Source organism: Trifolium pratense, linkage group LG6, assembly GCF_020283565.1.
Source record: "Trifolium pratense cultivar HEN17-A07 linkage group LG6, ARS_RC_1.1, whole genome shotgun sequence".
NCBI lineage: Eukaryota > Viridiplantae > Streptophyta > Magnoliopsida > Fabales > Fabaceae > Trifolium > Trifolium pratense.
This window is the reverse complement of record NC_060064.1, coordinates 40,534,861-40,551,175: the sequence shown is the minus strand read 5'-3', so window position 1 is coordinate 40,551,175 and position 16,315 is coordinate 40,534,861. Positions and strand designations below refer to the sequence as shown.

Genomic DNA, 16,315 nt, shown 5'->3' with positions numbered 1-16,315 from the left:
CTCCATTGTTATTTTATTCTTTATAGTTTTTTTTGGTCAAAATTTTTGATATTTTTTTATTGAATGATATGTAACCGCAATCCATTTTTATTAAAGGGCGAAACTTATCTACAATGCTATATACACAGTTTTTACCGTGCTACATACAAAAATTTGGTTATCTAACTAACTTTTTATGAGAGGAACAGAAAAAATTGCGCTTAAAGCAATGCATGTAAGTTTTAAATTGTCTGACAGCGGTGGTGAATGTGTGGGAGGTTATGCGAGAGGCTTTGGAGATTGTAGTATTATAATTACCGAGCTATGGGGGAGGGGGGGTATTGGAAGGTCTGCGTCTTGCTGGAAGGTTGGGGTTCCGTCATGTGGAGTTGAGGAGTGATTCCTTAAGTGTGGTCAAGAGGTTGAGTAGTGAGGAGTGTGTCATTACCGAAGGTTCGAGTGTGTTGAAACACATTAGAAGATTAATGCAATTGAAGTGGGAGATCTTAGTTTGCCATAATTACCGTGAAGCGAATCTATGTGTTGATGCTCTTGCACATATTGGGTGTGAGTTAGGTTCTTATGTGATTTTTTATGAGTCATGTCCGACTCAAATTACGCATGATTTTCTTGATGATCAAGCTGGGATTACTATTGCCAGGCTAGTCTCGTTGTAATTTCCTTTTGGGCCTAGGCCCTCGGTTATATAAAAAAAAAATTGGATATTAAATTAATTAAATAATATAAAAAAATTGTATTTTTGTATCCGTCGAGAAGGAAAAGGACGGAGTTATTATATTCGCAGGCAAAACCTAAACAAAAGAGGATCACGATTTCATTCGTTATTCAACCATGGCGGATACAGTAACCGATTCACACATCAACAACAGTAACACCGCAGCCGTACAAGCCACAAACGACGACGCTTCCGCCAGTAAATTGTAAGCACAAACACCTTTCTCCTTTTATCAATTTATTATCACCATCATAATCAATTTGCATTCTCTTTGTTTTCGTTGCGTTAAACCTATTTCAGTTCAGATTTTCATTTTTGTTACATAATGAACCATGCAATTTGTTGAATGTAAATTTTGCTTATTCTGTACCATTGTAGGTATTAGGGAGCAACATTCACCGGCGGTAGTTTTTATTTTATTCCATTTTTTGGTAGATTAAGGTGAATAAGTGGTAGATTAAAGGATTAGAAATATATATCTATCGTCCACAAATCTTAGTTCAACGGGCAGAAATGCCAAAATTCCTAGGTCGGATGCCATGACCGGGGTTCGAACCCCGGTCTTTCCACTTTGTGTGTGTTTTCAACAACTTGTCATTTCGTCTATCTAAAAGTTGATGTGTTTAAACATATGTGATAGGTGTAAATGTGTAATAGCTAGCAGTGGTTATAGTGAGGAAGTCTCTGGGTGGACACAACAATTTGTTCACACCGTTTGTACACAGACATATATATACTTGAAAAGAAGGTGGAAAGAGAAAATAATTAAATGATATGTATTTTATTGTGTTCTCCTAAATGATCATGTCCTCATAAGAATTATTCGGTTATAGTATACCCTTTATTTTTGGGCTGAATCCTCTTAGTTTCTTTTTCTCCGTTTTCTTCATTACTATAGTTTTAGGAATATAAACATGGTAGGGTCTAAATGTCCTCTATATTGCTCAAATCACTCTAAAACTTAGTAGCAGAGAGGAGAAATGGAGAGAGGAAATGTAGAAGATATTTCTCTTTTTTGAGAGAGTTCAAAGTTTGAATCCCCAAATACATTAAAACATAAAAACAATATGATAGATAAACAATTGAAAAAATATTATGGACTTAAGGGTGGTTTTCCAAAGTTAAAAATGGGTCTATCCAAAAATACTTTTACCACTTAATAATATAGACTGAAGTTCATGCATAATAATCCAACTTGGGGTTAGGATCCTCTCCATTTTCTACTCTCCATTTCCTCTGTTACTATAGTTTTGAAAATATAAAACACAAAAGTGTGATATTAAATGAGTCCAAACTTTTATACACCCCAAAACATTTAAACACTTTAGTAATGGAGAGAGAAAAAAAAAGGAGAGTATCATAGCTCAGGTTTTGGAGGGCTAAGTTTATATTTTGATATTTAAAAACATTGAAAGAACACCATGATAAATGATCATATAATACATCATCACAATTAATTTTATCTATATTTACCGTGTCCTTAATTTTAAAAAGAAAAGTAGGTCCTCCCCTTCCCTCCAAACCCCAACTCGCAAACCAAGCCATTAAGAACTTTGGTCCATAATAGTGAACTGATTTAGGTCAATCCATCCATTATGTGTATTGGAAAGTCTTGATAACGGTATAACATTCCATGTAATGCAACATTGGTTTTGATAACAATGATATTCTTTTTCTTTTCTGGTCATAATTTTTCCTCTTGTATTCAGTTTATTAGAGTTTAAATGAATTATAGGTTATTCTTATATGATGAATATTTACTCCCCGTGAACTCTGTAGGTCATGTGTGAAAAAGGGATACATGAAAGATGATTACACTCATTTATTTGTGAGAAGACCTGTAAGGAGATCTCCAATTATTAATCGTGGTAGGATTTAGCTTCTTTAAGGAATTTCCTTGTGAAAGTACCTACCCTTCAAATGACTAGCTTATTAATTTTTATTTTTTTTTAAATTGTTTGAGTATGAAGGTTATTTTGCTCGTTGGGCTGCTCTCCGGAAACTTCTCTACCAGTTTCTTGATGTTGAGAAAAAGACTGATGAAAATGGCCCAACAAAGACACAGATATTATCACTTGGAGCAGGCTTTGATACAACATATTTTCAGTTGCAGGTGCTTGAGTTAGAGTTGTGCTGTGCTAATTGTACTTAAAGTTAATCTGCTTCGGCTTTTAAAACTATAAATTTCCTCTTATTTTGGAGCTGTGCGGGCCAAGTGAAGGTTTGGATTGAATTATTATTGATCCCAAAGATTTGCATTCCAATCCTGGTGAAATTTTAGTGTTGTGTTTTAACAAGACACGAAGATATTTTTTATTTCATTTTTGTTGGTGTTCTTGGCCTAACTGTCCACCATCTTCACAATCTTACATCTTACTCTGTTTAGTCGGTACATCATACTCTGTGCTACAGAAGATTTAAAGACCTAGACATTTGGAGAATCAAATATTTTGCAAATTAAGTTCCCATCTCATGGAAGTGATGTAGCTTTTTTTTTTTTTTTTTTTTTTTTTTTTTTTTTTTTGTGGTTGAATGTAACTTCCTCTCCAAACTGTGTGATTAGTTATGTAAATTTGTTTAGGGAAAAATAATAGACAATGGACGTGAGATGTATTAATTTGGATGATTACAAAAATGTTAATTCACTAATTACCTGTTAATAAATTTCAAAGCTTTTTATATTTATACTTGTCCGTGTTTTTTAATATAATTTTAACTTGAATTAGAGAATGGTGGAATATTCTAATACATATATAAATATGTAAGACTCCATATCTGTGCCTTGTGAATCCCCTTGACTGGTGCTTTTGTTTTTACTTCTGTTTTTTTTCTTCTTGTTCTCTTTGCTTTTTATGTATGTTCTGACGGATCTAAAAAAAGTAGTTGGACATGGTTGCTGCTTTGTCCTTCTATAAATGCTGTGCGTATTTGTAGAATGATCTTGTACTTCACCAAGTTTTTGGTGTGTATTTAAGTTATTGGCACAGTAATGTGTGCAAAATATGCATTATTTGTAAGACGAAACATAATCAGGTGCACATTATTGTAGCCTCGTAGCATAAAAGATTGATTTCTTCTTTTACTCATGCACATCAAAGATGCAAAAATAAATTTGTATGCCGCATGATGGGATCCTTACTTGTTTTCTAGTAGTCTCCATCCTCATTGTTTGGATGTGACTCTGGGTGTGTAAAACTTCATACTTACCAATTACCATCCATTCCAGTGTTTCTTGTTACCTTTTGCTTAGCCTCACTAACCTGTTCTGTATTGCTGTGTGCCAGTTTACAGTTGTAACTTACATTTTAACATTATTTTCTTGGCAGGATGAGGGGAAAGCACCACATTTATATGTGGAAGTGGACTTTAAGGAGGTAGAATCCTGAATATCGTTCAAAAGTTTTATTAGTCAATGTAATCATAATTTCTAGTTGTTTACGGGTTCTGAGTTGGATTGCTCATTGACATTTTATGTCAAGAAGCTCATGGTTAATACAATCTGGTTTCACTAATTATATCTATGATTGCAAAATGAAATAGAAAAAGCTGTAATAGTTTTTAAATTGTGAGTTGTTAACTGCCATTATTGATGTAGAAAGTTAAACCGCCATTGTGCTTGTCATCCAGGTAACAAGTAAAAAGGCGGCACTTATTGAGACTTGCAGTCAATTGAAGAATAAACTTGGTGAAACAGCTTCCATTTCAAGAGGTAAGCGGTGCTGATTATGATGCTTTATATGGAAGGGAAATTGTCTGATGATTTTAATCTTATATTCTGGCGGTGACCATCTCTTTTGTGCTAGGACATGGTATCTAACTTATTTCTCAGAATAGATTAGATTAAACTAAATCTAAAAATAATATAATCTATATCTCTTCAAATCTACATTATAACTAGAGCTAAAGAATTGCTCGGATAATTTGAAAGTTTCGTTAGAAGATTTGATAAATTATGATTCTGCCATTCAGCTTAATCTCAGAATTACAAACATTTAAAAACTAACTTGATTTGTAGCATTTGAGGATGAAACCAAGACGATCCTTTCATTATGATATTATGAAATATCAATACTGAATATTAGCATTCATGATTACTGCTGATCTATACTGATGCATCTTATGTCTTATTCTCTGCTAGAGAAAGGAGAAGTGGTCAGTGCTCATTATAAACTAGTCCCTGCAGATTTGCGTGATGTAAAACAATTAAATGATATTATAACCATTACCGAGATGGATCCAAGGTATGTATTGGGATTCAGATCTCTCTCTCTCTCATTTGTTAAATTCTGTTACCATCTTGATATAATTGATAATTGTTTGGATGTATCCGCCCCTTCTATGAAAATAAATAAAATACCTTTTAGAATTTGACTAAATCAGAAAGGGTTTTCACGACAGTGCTGATACCTTATCCCGTGTTTCTTCTATATATTTTGTTTCTCATTCATGTCTTATAGATTTATAAAAGGCCAGGCTTCTGAATTCAATAAATAGCCAGCATATTGTATTTCTTCATTCAGCTTGCAATTGTACATCAGAACATTTTGAAATTCCTTTACCAATAGATAGAATTATTTTTTTTGTAGCATCTCCTGGGAAAACAATAAATATAAATAAACAGAGCTCATAGAATCTAGAATTTTAAAAATTGAAAATTACTTAGAAGAAAATGCTTCTGAATTTTATAATAGGTGAGAGCCTGAGAGGCACTGTGTTCCTTTATTAATTTTAATGTTGTTTCTATGGCTTCATATACAACTTATTATTATATAAATGTTTATAGAATTATATGATCTTATATTTGCTAAAGACACTCAAATGTTGAGGTTTTAATGCTAATTTCTTGTATCTTTTGCTGTTTTATATATTTGTGTGTAAATGTGAATGTCATGCCTTTCATGATCCAAGTTTGATAAATTGATTCATTCTGATGTTGTTATCAGCCTGCCAACTTTTATAATTGCAGAATGTGTTCTGATTTACTTGGATCCAGATTCAAGTCATGAGGTTGTTGGTTGGGCCTGCCGAACATTTTCAACAGCAGTATTTTTCCTTTATGAGCAGGTTACAACCTTCATAGTTTCTCATTCTACTACTTTTTTATGGGAATAGACTAGGATGTTCATTGTATTTATATGGTACTTTCTTAACAGATTCACCCAGATGATGCTTTTGGGCAGCAGATGATCAGAAATTTGGAGGTATGGATGCCAAACTTTTGTATTTTGTTCTATACCATGGTTTTTAGATCACAATCGATTGATTTCGGATTTCCATTGGAAATGTCTGATCTCAAAAGTGGTTTTTCTGTTCCCTCTCTAACACATGACATGTGCTTTGCCATTTTACTCTCTGTCTCTGTCTAAATGATATGTGCTTTGCCCTTTTACCCTCTCTCTAAATGTTGTACCTTCTTTTTATTATTCATTATACTATTTAACTCATAAGTGCGTAGCAAGTGGTGTAAGCGGGAGCCTTAATGAGATTTAGCTTTAAATGCAATGTTAGGAATTCAAATCCCACCAAAGAATATTTGTGGGAAGGGATGATTTAGTACGCCAAGTGAGGATCAGTCTCACCCATAGTTGGGCAGTTGATTTTGTAGCCTTGGACCTTTGCAAACCAAATTATTTACGACATTGCTTTTTTTGCACCATAGATTAGTTGTCATGCCTGTGGTTTTGGATGATAGTTTTGTAAATCAAGGTTGCTATTCCCACATGGGGGGTCAAAACCCATCTTTGGAGTTTGTCAGCTCAATCTTCTTGGATACTTTCACGGTTTCTCCTCTTTTTTCAATAGGACATTATAGGGCATTAGAAGTAAACTAGTTGAGTGGAAATGAGAGAAAACAGTTTCTGATTTTGTTGAAAAATGAATTGAGTTCCAATGAGAGTTTCTGATACAAATACAATATTTATATGAGCATGTCTAAAGCCTAGGTAGTGGTAGATAGATACAGGTAGTTTACAACTGAACGACTAACAGCTAATGTCAGCTGTCTATAACAGAAATACAACTGAACGACTAACTGCTAATGTCAGCTGTCTATAACAGAAGGCTAGTCTAGCTACAATAGTGAATGAAACTCATTCACTCGTATAGTATTCACACACTTGGGTTTCTGTTTCAATGCAAAATAAACTTTTGTCTGTTTCAATGTGAAAGCATCCACTTTCATTGGCAGCAACTGACCCACTGCTCGCTAATGTCCAGGACTCTGGTTTTCCATTAGTCTCTGTTCATTCATCATGTCTCTGTCTCTGTTGACAGCATACATGTATCTGTTTTCACCCCCTGGGCTCTTCCTCCCCACTAATAGTTCACATTGCCCTAATTTAATTGAATGACTTCTGTTTTTTCCTTCTTTTTTGATGCACCATCTTCCCTTTTTGGGACTTCATTCCTGTGCTTTTTCTTTATCCTGGAATTCGAATGACATAAGCATTAGAGGCTTACTTTTAATTACGATTTGTTGTACTTTTTTCACATATGCTCCACGACTTTTTATTCTTGCTGTCTTGCTAATTATGTCTCTGATTGACGGTGATTGTACGTTTAGTTTATGACTTTTGATTATTAATTATGAATGTATTGGATGGTATAAAACCATAATATGATTTACCTTTTCTGTTTTGCATCAGTGCCGAGGTTGTCCTCTGTTGGGCATTTATGCTACACCAACTTTACTCGCAAAGGAAAAATTATTTCTGGACCAAGGATGGCAGGTATTTCATGCAACTTGTGCTAGAAAAGAAGTCTTTGGCATTTTTGTATTTATTGTGTATTTGATATATGATTCAATTCCCATTTGCAAAGACCTTCCAGATGATGATAAAGGCTCTGTTTGGTAACACAAATAAGCTAGCTTATAGCTTATTATATGAGCTTATAAGCTTGTTTAAAAAAATTAGAGGTGTTTGGTAACAAGCTTTTTGTACTAGCTTATAGCTTTTTTTCAGATGCTATTTCAAGTAGCATTTGAGCTTATAGCTTATAGCTTTTTACACTTTATTCCATTTTTACCCTTTAATTTAATAACTACCCACTCTAAAAAATAAACTACCCACTATCAATTATGTAATTTTATATTTAATAACCACTTTAAAAGCTAATTTTACCAAACACTTTAATTTCAATAAGCTAGCTTTTCAGCTATCAGCTATAAGCTAGCTTTTCAGCTATCAGCTAGCTTATCAGCTATCAGCTAGCTTATAGCTTATTTTTACCAAACAGACCCAAAGTCATCTAGGCATGAATTGCCTCTGAGGAGAAATGCTAGGGTCACACACAACCTCCAACACACTCTTTTGACACACTCCAATAATAATTAGATATGTCACCAAGAGAGTACTGCAAATGGAGTCTGTTAGAGAACACGAAGAGACAGAGTACTGAAAATGGAGAGAGCACTCATTCATCTTATGGCACTGGCAAATTAAGCGGAGACAATAAAGAAAATGAAATCCAAAGAAACCCTTTTGTTAGAAAATCACTGGGTTGTGTTTAAGTGAGAAAATGCTAACATCAAAATAGATGGAAAACTTGAAAGAAAAAAATTGGAAAATCAAAGCAGTGTCGAGACGGTGAGAAAGAAATAGAGTTGTGATAAAAAAATTGAAAAATTTGCGGAATGGAATTTTTCATGGGAAAAAGATTGGATTGTAATGAAAAAAATCTTGAATTGGGATTAATTAGAAGTTGAGTTGAACTTTATCCTCCTCTGTATCCATTACTACCATTTAAATAACACAACAACTAATCATTTCCCTAGAATCTGAAAATCCGAATCTGATCCGCCGCCGAATCTTCATTTTCTCCATTACCGTTCCTCAAAACAGGAAAAGAGAGATTGCAATTGAGAGCATAGAGATGGAGGAGACAACACAGTACAGTTTTAGGAAAAAGGATTTCCTCTAAAAGAGTGTGATATTAGCATTTCTCTTGTCCGAGAACATAGTAGACTTAGACTAAACTAGAAACGGTTGGCAATTGCAATTATTTTCAATAAAATAACTATTTTCAATAAAATATTCTTGAAAGTTATTGTTTAAAGATACTTGATAGTTGACATCAGATTTGTCATTGTAGCTAATAGTTATCTTAATTATCATCATTAGTATCAAATCGAGCACAGTTATGGCCAACAGTTCTCATTAACGTACTCCGTATGCTCTAGGAGGGCTTCTACATGTACCAATTTCAAGCAGATAAAAAAAAGTATCATCCCTGTTGAGCAGGAGAAGTGGAAAACCCTTGGACATCTCTAATAAATCTTTTAAGCCCCTATATTAAAGAATTTCATCCCTTGCAAGGGAGGTTTGTGACATGATCGAGGAGACTGATTGTAGGCTTTTAGTGCAGAGAAATGGGCTCACACAGATTTAAATATTTGATCCAAGGACCCAATAGATCTCAGAGGGGCTTGGTGCTACTTGAGCTTAGGCTCCATTTCTTTAACATAATTTGAAGTAGTCAAAACTGAAACACATCTTCAGGGTTATTACTGTTATATGAATTTTCACTTTTTCCTCATTTTTAAATCCTATTATTGACACCGATGTTTCGTTTTTGTGAATAATCATCAGGGTTATCACACTAGCATATTAATACTCTTATTTTTCTTTTTCATGGGTATCAGAAGTCTGTTGCATGGGACATGCAGAAAGTTTATAATGATTTTGTTGATGCTCAAGAAAGACGCAGGTATTCTGCCAAACCATACTTAGAATCTTGTGTGTTAATTTTACAAAGCCTTTCGTTTATGCTGATGTTTTGATGCTAGTATCCTCTTAGTCTGTTGTGGTGCTTCTGTTGCTTCTGGTCAAAGTGTGATAAAATACTGGTTTGCATATATATAAGAGGGAAACTAAAGTGTGTATTGTCCATTACTGGTTTCCACACTAGTGTGTTGTCCAATACTAGTGTGATAATATATTGTCCGAATCTCTTATTTATTGATTGGATATGGTGTCATGCAAAATGCAAATCTGTAACCCTTATTTATACCAAGTCTATCCTCCTAATCTTAATTAACAGAGAGAAAAATAAGGATATAAAATGAAATTGGGAAACTACTAAGATATTGTCTAAGCTACACTAAGGCTCTGTTTGGCAAAAATAGTGGTTGTCTGATAAGCTAGTTGATAGCTTATGGCTGATAGCTTCTAGCCGATAAGCTGATTGAAGTGTTTGGTAAAATTAGCGGTTCAACTGACCGATAAATGTAAAATGACATCTTTAATTCAATAATTTTTTTTTATCAATTTAATACTATTTAAGATACTTAGAATTTAATATTTTAAGTTTTTTTTTGGTACAATATTTTAAGTTTATTAATTCAATTAATATATCTTTCAAATATTATTATTAAACTAATTTTTATATGCTGAATTTTTTTTAAAAAAATTATTTTCATTTCAGTTGATATACTTTATGAAAAAAATAATAACAAAATATATTCACAATATAGTATAATGGTTAATTATAGTTAGAGCTGTCAAAGGGGCCGGCCTGGGCTGGCTTGGCCCGGGGGGCCCGAACATTTAAAGAGTCTGGCCTGGCCCGGTCCGATAAGCAAAAGCCTACATGGCCCGATGGGCCGGCCCGTTTATTTTTTTATTTTTATTTTTTTCTTTGTTACAATTTTTAAAAAAAATGTATGAATGACACACAAATTAGTATATAAAAAAATGGGTGCAAGATTTCACGAGATAATAAATACTACAAAATATCCACCCAAAAATCAAGAGATAATAAATTTACAAAGTGCACTCTCAAAGCTAATAAATTTCAAGCTTACATCACAAACTAAACTTTTAACCTAACAATTCAAAATACATAAAACAATGGAGGATTCGTTTGGGTTTAGTCAAAACAAATGTTAAAAAGATAATAACTAACTTATTTTAAATTTATGATATTTTAAATTTAAAAGATAATTATCCTAATAATAACAAACTTAAGGGGCCAAAATATCTTTTTGTTTCAAAATCAAAATTTCAGTTTGTTTTTTTTTTAACATTTTTTTTTAATTCTTTAAGGGTTGGCCCAAAAGCCCGTGGACTGGCCCATGACGGTCCATGAAAAAACCTGGTCCGATAAGGCCCGGCCCGCTATATTTGAAGCCCGACCCGTGTAAATATATAGGGCTAATGGGCCGGCCCGATAGCCCGACCCATTTTGAAAGCTCTAATTATAGTAAGGTACGTTGTTTCATAGAAAAATTATAGTAAGATACTACCTATGAATTGATAAAAAAAAAAATTAATATGCTTTAGCCATTATATTTGAAAATAGATAATAAGGCAACGTTAAAACATATACATGTGATTTTAAAAGAAGCAACGTTAAAACATGTATTTACTTATTTTATTTTAAATTCTAATGATAATAAATTATAAAGCTAAATGTGGATTTTAGTTAAAATAATAAGGGTAAAAGAGGAAGAAAAAAATGAAAAGCTAGAAGGTATAAGCTCAGAAGCTACTTGAAATAGCTTCTGAAAAAGAAGCTATAAGTCAGTAAAATAAGCTATAAGCTCTTTCTGAAAAGACTGTTACCAAACTGGTCTTTTAGCTTATAAGCCATAAGACAGAAGCTAGCTTTTTTGGCTTGCCAAACAGACCCTAAATTCTATACGAAACAATAGTGGTATTATGCTCTATTTTCTATATACATTATAACTCTTTTATTCAAGCTAAAGCTTGCTAAGCCTTAAGTGCTTCTATTACAGTTAAGTTCTATAAGAAAATAAAATAAAAATATCACTTGTTGGCGACAAAACCTTAGACTAGAGATGCGACTGGACTGCTTCCAGGACTAGGCCAGACTGCATTTTGGAATAAAAAACAGCAGCCTGGGACAAAGACAAGGGGCAGACCATATCTCTAGGGTAAAGATGGGGCTGGGGTGAGTCATAGCCCACATGAGTCACTACCAGTATGATTAGTCTGTCAAAAAATTTCGCCAATGGATTGATCATCTGTTGAGTAAGTTAGCAGACTTTGGTTATGATTCCTTTATGTACAAAGGGTATCTTGACAAACACCTTCAAACTTTCTCCCTCTCTGCTAGCATCGGAAAAGGGCCATTCAATAGGCAAAATTTAAATAACGACAAACTAGTGATAACTGCTTTTAAGAGCGTTGGGAAAATGTCTATATGCGTCAAACCTGATGGACACAGACTGAGAACTTGTAAGATTTGATCACTGAACTCAAAAAGCAGCCCAAGGGAGGCAAACAGCTGCGGGGAAATTGCAAATGTAGGGGATGGATCTTGGCTTGACCAAGAATAGTGTGGGGAGGCAAAGGCCCGACTTAGGATGTACGCAACCAGCATACACACGACCTCCCAAAACCTGCAAACTCAACAAAGTGTACATCCCTAAGCTGAAATCTGCTTGAGAGAGCTGTCATAAACAAGATCGTTGGTCACTCTGTCAGCTAGTACTAGCCACTGTGCATTGCTGTCTGTGCCGGAAAACACAACCACCATTGTATTTGCATAAGTCTAAGATGTCTAAGATGCACTAGAGTGGAGCTTGTAGTGTGATAATTAGGTCAAGTACTTATACTACTAATACAAGCCAAATCCAACTAATATAATAAGATTAAAATCGTCTAACAGGAAAGGAGGAAATTAGTGACTGAAATAAAGTAGAGATCCAGATTTTGAGGGACTTACTGGTGGAATTGTTTACCATGTGGAAATTATATGTATTTGAGTGGCTAACGAAAAGAGAGAACATTGACACTAAGTAGTATTTTCGTATGTATATTGGTGTGATGTAATGTGTACAAAATACAAAATACTTGCCTTTATTCATACTAATTACAGACTTATAATCCCGATCCTAATAAAAAATGAAACAAATCAAGAAATATAGAAAGTAGGAGTTGCTCTGAGTAGATCATACAAGATACTCAAATACTATGAAATACAATAATGATATGACAATATTTTCTAAATTTTTAACATTTATTTTGGTATTTTACTGTTATCTGGTTGTTGTTTTGGTACTTAACATCTGTGTAATTTTTTCTCTTTAGCAGTCAAAACCAATAGTCCATGGGTTCACCAATTTGATGTTGGTTTCAGTTTCCATTTCTAAAACATTAATATACGTATATGTTAGCGTGTGGTAGGAATAAAAATGGAACAATGATGTGGGAGAGGTGTAATAAGAATCGTGGTGTACAAGCATAATATTATAGTAAAATTAATCAAATTTCTTAAGGTGGGAATGGTGGTGGTCGCCCATTGGCTCTGCCTGAGTTGCATCTGTAATAGTTGCTTTCTCTTGATGCTTGCTTTTCCTGGCTTCTCTTTTAGGGAAGCCTTGTCTGGTTTTTATTTTCCATAAAGATTTTAACCATTACAAAGCATTATGTTCTACCAATATCTTATGATTGTCAAATGATGGAACTATTTAATTTCCATTGGATACTAAAAGATAGTTCTTCTCTGATTCTCCCTCTATATGCTCTTTTGATCTAATTTATGGTTGGGAGCCTGTTTTTTTTGCAAGTAATATCAAGATAAACTAATTGGTGACACTTTACTGTTTAGGATTGAACGTCTGGAACTATTTGATGAATTTGAAGAGTGGTACATGATGCAGGTGAGTCCATTTGTTAGAAATTTATGATATAATTATAATCATTAGTCCAGTTTAATGCAAGTAATTAGCGACATGACCGACAAATTTTGTTATAAATAATGAAGAGCTCCGGTTTTGTTTATTCCACTACTATAGTATCTGAATATTCTATCTGCTCGATTTAATTTCAGGAGCACTACTGCGTGGCTTATGCAATCAATGATGCCATGGTACGTTCTTGATCATTATTGTTCTGTCATGTATCAAATTGGTTAATCTTTCTTCATTTACTTTATGAGACTGGCATAGGATTGCAAATCATTTAAATCAATCTGCAAATAAATTGACCATGTGTATTCTTTTATAACTTCTTTCCTGGATTGAAATTGGAGGCCAAATTTATATTTCCATTTCTAGCTCTTACATAAGAACATGATGATGCCAAAGGTACTAACTTGGATATGAGTGGGGGGTTTTCTGTTGGAGATGACTCCAACATGAAAATATAATATGATGGTGGCGGGTCGGAGTATATTTATTGCATTTCTCCTATTTGCTAATGTATTATTGGAGTCTTAGGGGACAACAGTGAGTAAGTGTGTTCTTTTGTTTTCTTCCATGATGCAGGGTCTTTTTGGGGATTTTGGTTTTCTTAATAACACAAACGTGCTTCCTTCCTCATGAAGAACAAGGATACATACACTCTAATATAGCATATATAGCTATACTATATATTTATCCTCCCAATTGCATTATGTGGTTGTAAGTTGTAGTAACTGTTAATCCAAGAATTAGTAATGTTGGCATGTGCCAGCTCACACTGCTGAGAATATTATCTGTTAAAAAGTTTTCTCAGAAACTTGTTACATATTTGTATGAGAATTTAGCCAAATGGATTATTAGTTTTGTGTGTGGACTATAGACTACTCCTTGGTGGTGTGTATTGTTTGTTTCTAACAAAGCAAAGATACCTAACTTTTTTCTGCTAGCTGTTTTGCAAAGAAAACATGGTGGGCCCCACACATCACCGACTGATATTGATAAATCATCATCCTATAAGGTCTTTGTGGGGTTATGTCCATGTGTAAGATATATGAAAAACAGTAAGCATTCTTTATATTTTGGCATTCTTTAGCATGCCCTTTTTGTTTCCCTTCTTTTGTGTGAATGAACAGTGTTGTTATATTGTGAAGATAGTAAGTACTACTAGTAGGTTAATGTTTTTGTTTTCAATGTGGCCAAGACTGATCAATGTCACTGTACTTTAGGGTACCTCGTTTGATGAGTTAGTCAAAACTTGACTTTAATTTATCAACAAAATATAGATGGTTGAGTGAGAGATCGGGTTAATAGGGAATTCTGGATTTTACTACTTGACAATAAAAAGACTGACATGGTAAGGTGGAAGTGAAATGAACAAGTAAAAACCGTTATTAGCAACAAAGAGGGTATGTTTAATGCTTTAGATGATTCCAATGGACTGAACAGTGTCTTCTACTTTTCATATAATATCTCTTAATTCAAGAAGATTTGCATTGAGAGTAAGTTTGAACGTAGTACAATTCGGTTACTCAAATCAGATAATCTCTATTCTTTCTAGGTGCTGATTAGGCTAAGTACACATGAACAAGAACAACAGAAATCTGTGTGTGCTATTGTGCTGTAGTGTGGGAACCATCGTCAAACTTTATATCTTTGTGAACTGTACTTTGGAGGACTACCTTATATGTGGTCACTGAGTGGGCCATCATTTATAACCATTGGATGCATAATGTTCTTTATGTTCTTATGGTTATCATATAGTACTTGATCAATCTTCACTCACCAACCCTTCTATCTCACTCTTTCTAACCTAACTCCCACATCATTGGTAGTATAAATTGCCGCACCGCAACTGAGGTACATCGTGTCTTCATTTGAGTCATGATATGTCTAAGAGGATCCATTTTACCGCAAGTAATCACACAGCTGAATTGAATATAATAGGCAAAATTACACTGCAGGTCATTTATATTATTTTTTGTATGATATTTTTGGTCCTTTATTTTATTAATTTTTTTTGTAACGTTTTGGTCATTTATCTTTCAAAACGCATACAATTTGGTCCTTTTCGTCACTTTCGTCTGAGAAGATGTTGATCCGTTAGTTTTGTTACTTACGTGTTAGTAAAACTTAAATAAACATGTATCTAGGTGGAATTTACACCTTGGTACACTTCCTTACCCTCTAGAAACAGAGATAAATTGTTTTCCCCTTTCCCCAATTTATGAGCCCTAAAACAAAAAAAGAGAAATTGCAATCCTCAATGGCTTCGATCCGCACCGGTTCTTCAAATTCCATAAGCTACACCAACTCCATGTACAGTACAAGTTTCATTCACAATGATTTGGCCCCAATTGTTGAACCCTAAAACGAAAACACATATGAGAAAGGGACGGATCGATTCATACATACCTTCCTTAAATCGAACCCTAAATCGCAAAGCAGAAACAATTTTAAAATTACATAGCAGAAACAATCGATCTCGCTTTTCTGTAATCGTATAGCAGTGTCTCTTTGCTCTTTGCTTTTGTTTGGTTTCAACGTTTTTTTTATAGAGTGGTTTCAACCAGAGACGAAACTAGAAGGGGGACCAGCAGAGGCCACGGTCCCCCCTAAACTTTTTCAATTTTTTTATATACTAGTATGTTATTATACTATTGTTTAGGCTCTATTTATACATTTGTTGTAAACTTGATCTCAACAAATGTTTTATCTCTTAAAAATGTTTTCTTTTACTAAAAAATGTGAGCCCTCCAAATGTTGAATTTAATTACAAAATATCTCTTTATTTTGAGACTAAAATTCACATTTTTTACACAAAAAATTTCAATTTTATGGCAAAACACACGAGTTGAGATAAAAAATTACAATAAATGTAAAAATGGAGGGGCAAAAAAGTTCAACTTAAAAAAAAAATCCATAAAACAGATTTGTATTATTAACTTTGAATTTAT

General features: G+C 33.8%; 1 protein-coding gene across 1 annotated transcript; it reads left to right on the top strand.

Annotated features, from left to right (window-relative positions):
• Positions 1-747: 747 nt before the first annotated feature.
• Positions 748-14,307, top strand: LOC123890445 (leucine carboxyl methyltransferase 1 homolog). The gene is made up of 13 exons (XM_045940058.1): positions 748-920; positions 2,495-2,583; positions 2,686-2,828; positions 4,042-4,089; positions 4,343-4,424; positions 4,854-4,956; positions 5,659-5,779; positions 5,869-5,916; positions 7,360-7,443; positions 9,357-9,421; positions 13,289-13,340; positions 13,511-13,549; positions 13,947-14,307. The coding sequence occupies exons 1-13, from the start codon at positions 832-834 to the stop codon at positions 14,001-14,003; spliced, it is 1,020 nt and encodes a 339-aa protein (XP_045796014.1). The 5' UTR covers positions 748-831; the 3' UTR covers positions 14,004-14,307.
• Positions 14,308-16,315: the final 2,008 nt, after the last annotated feature.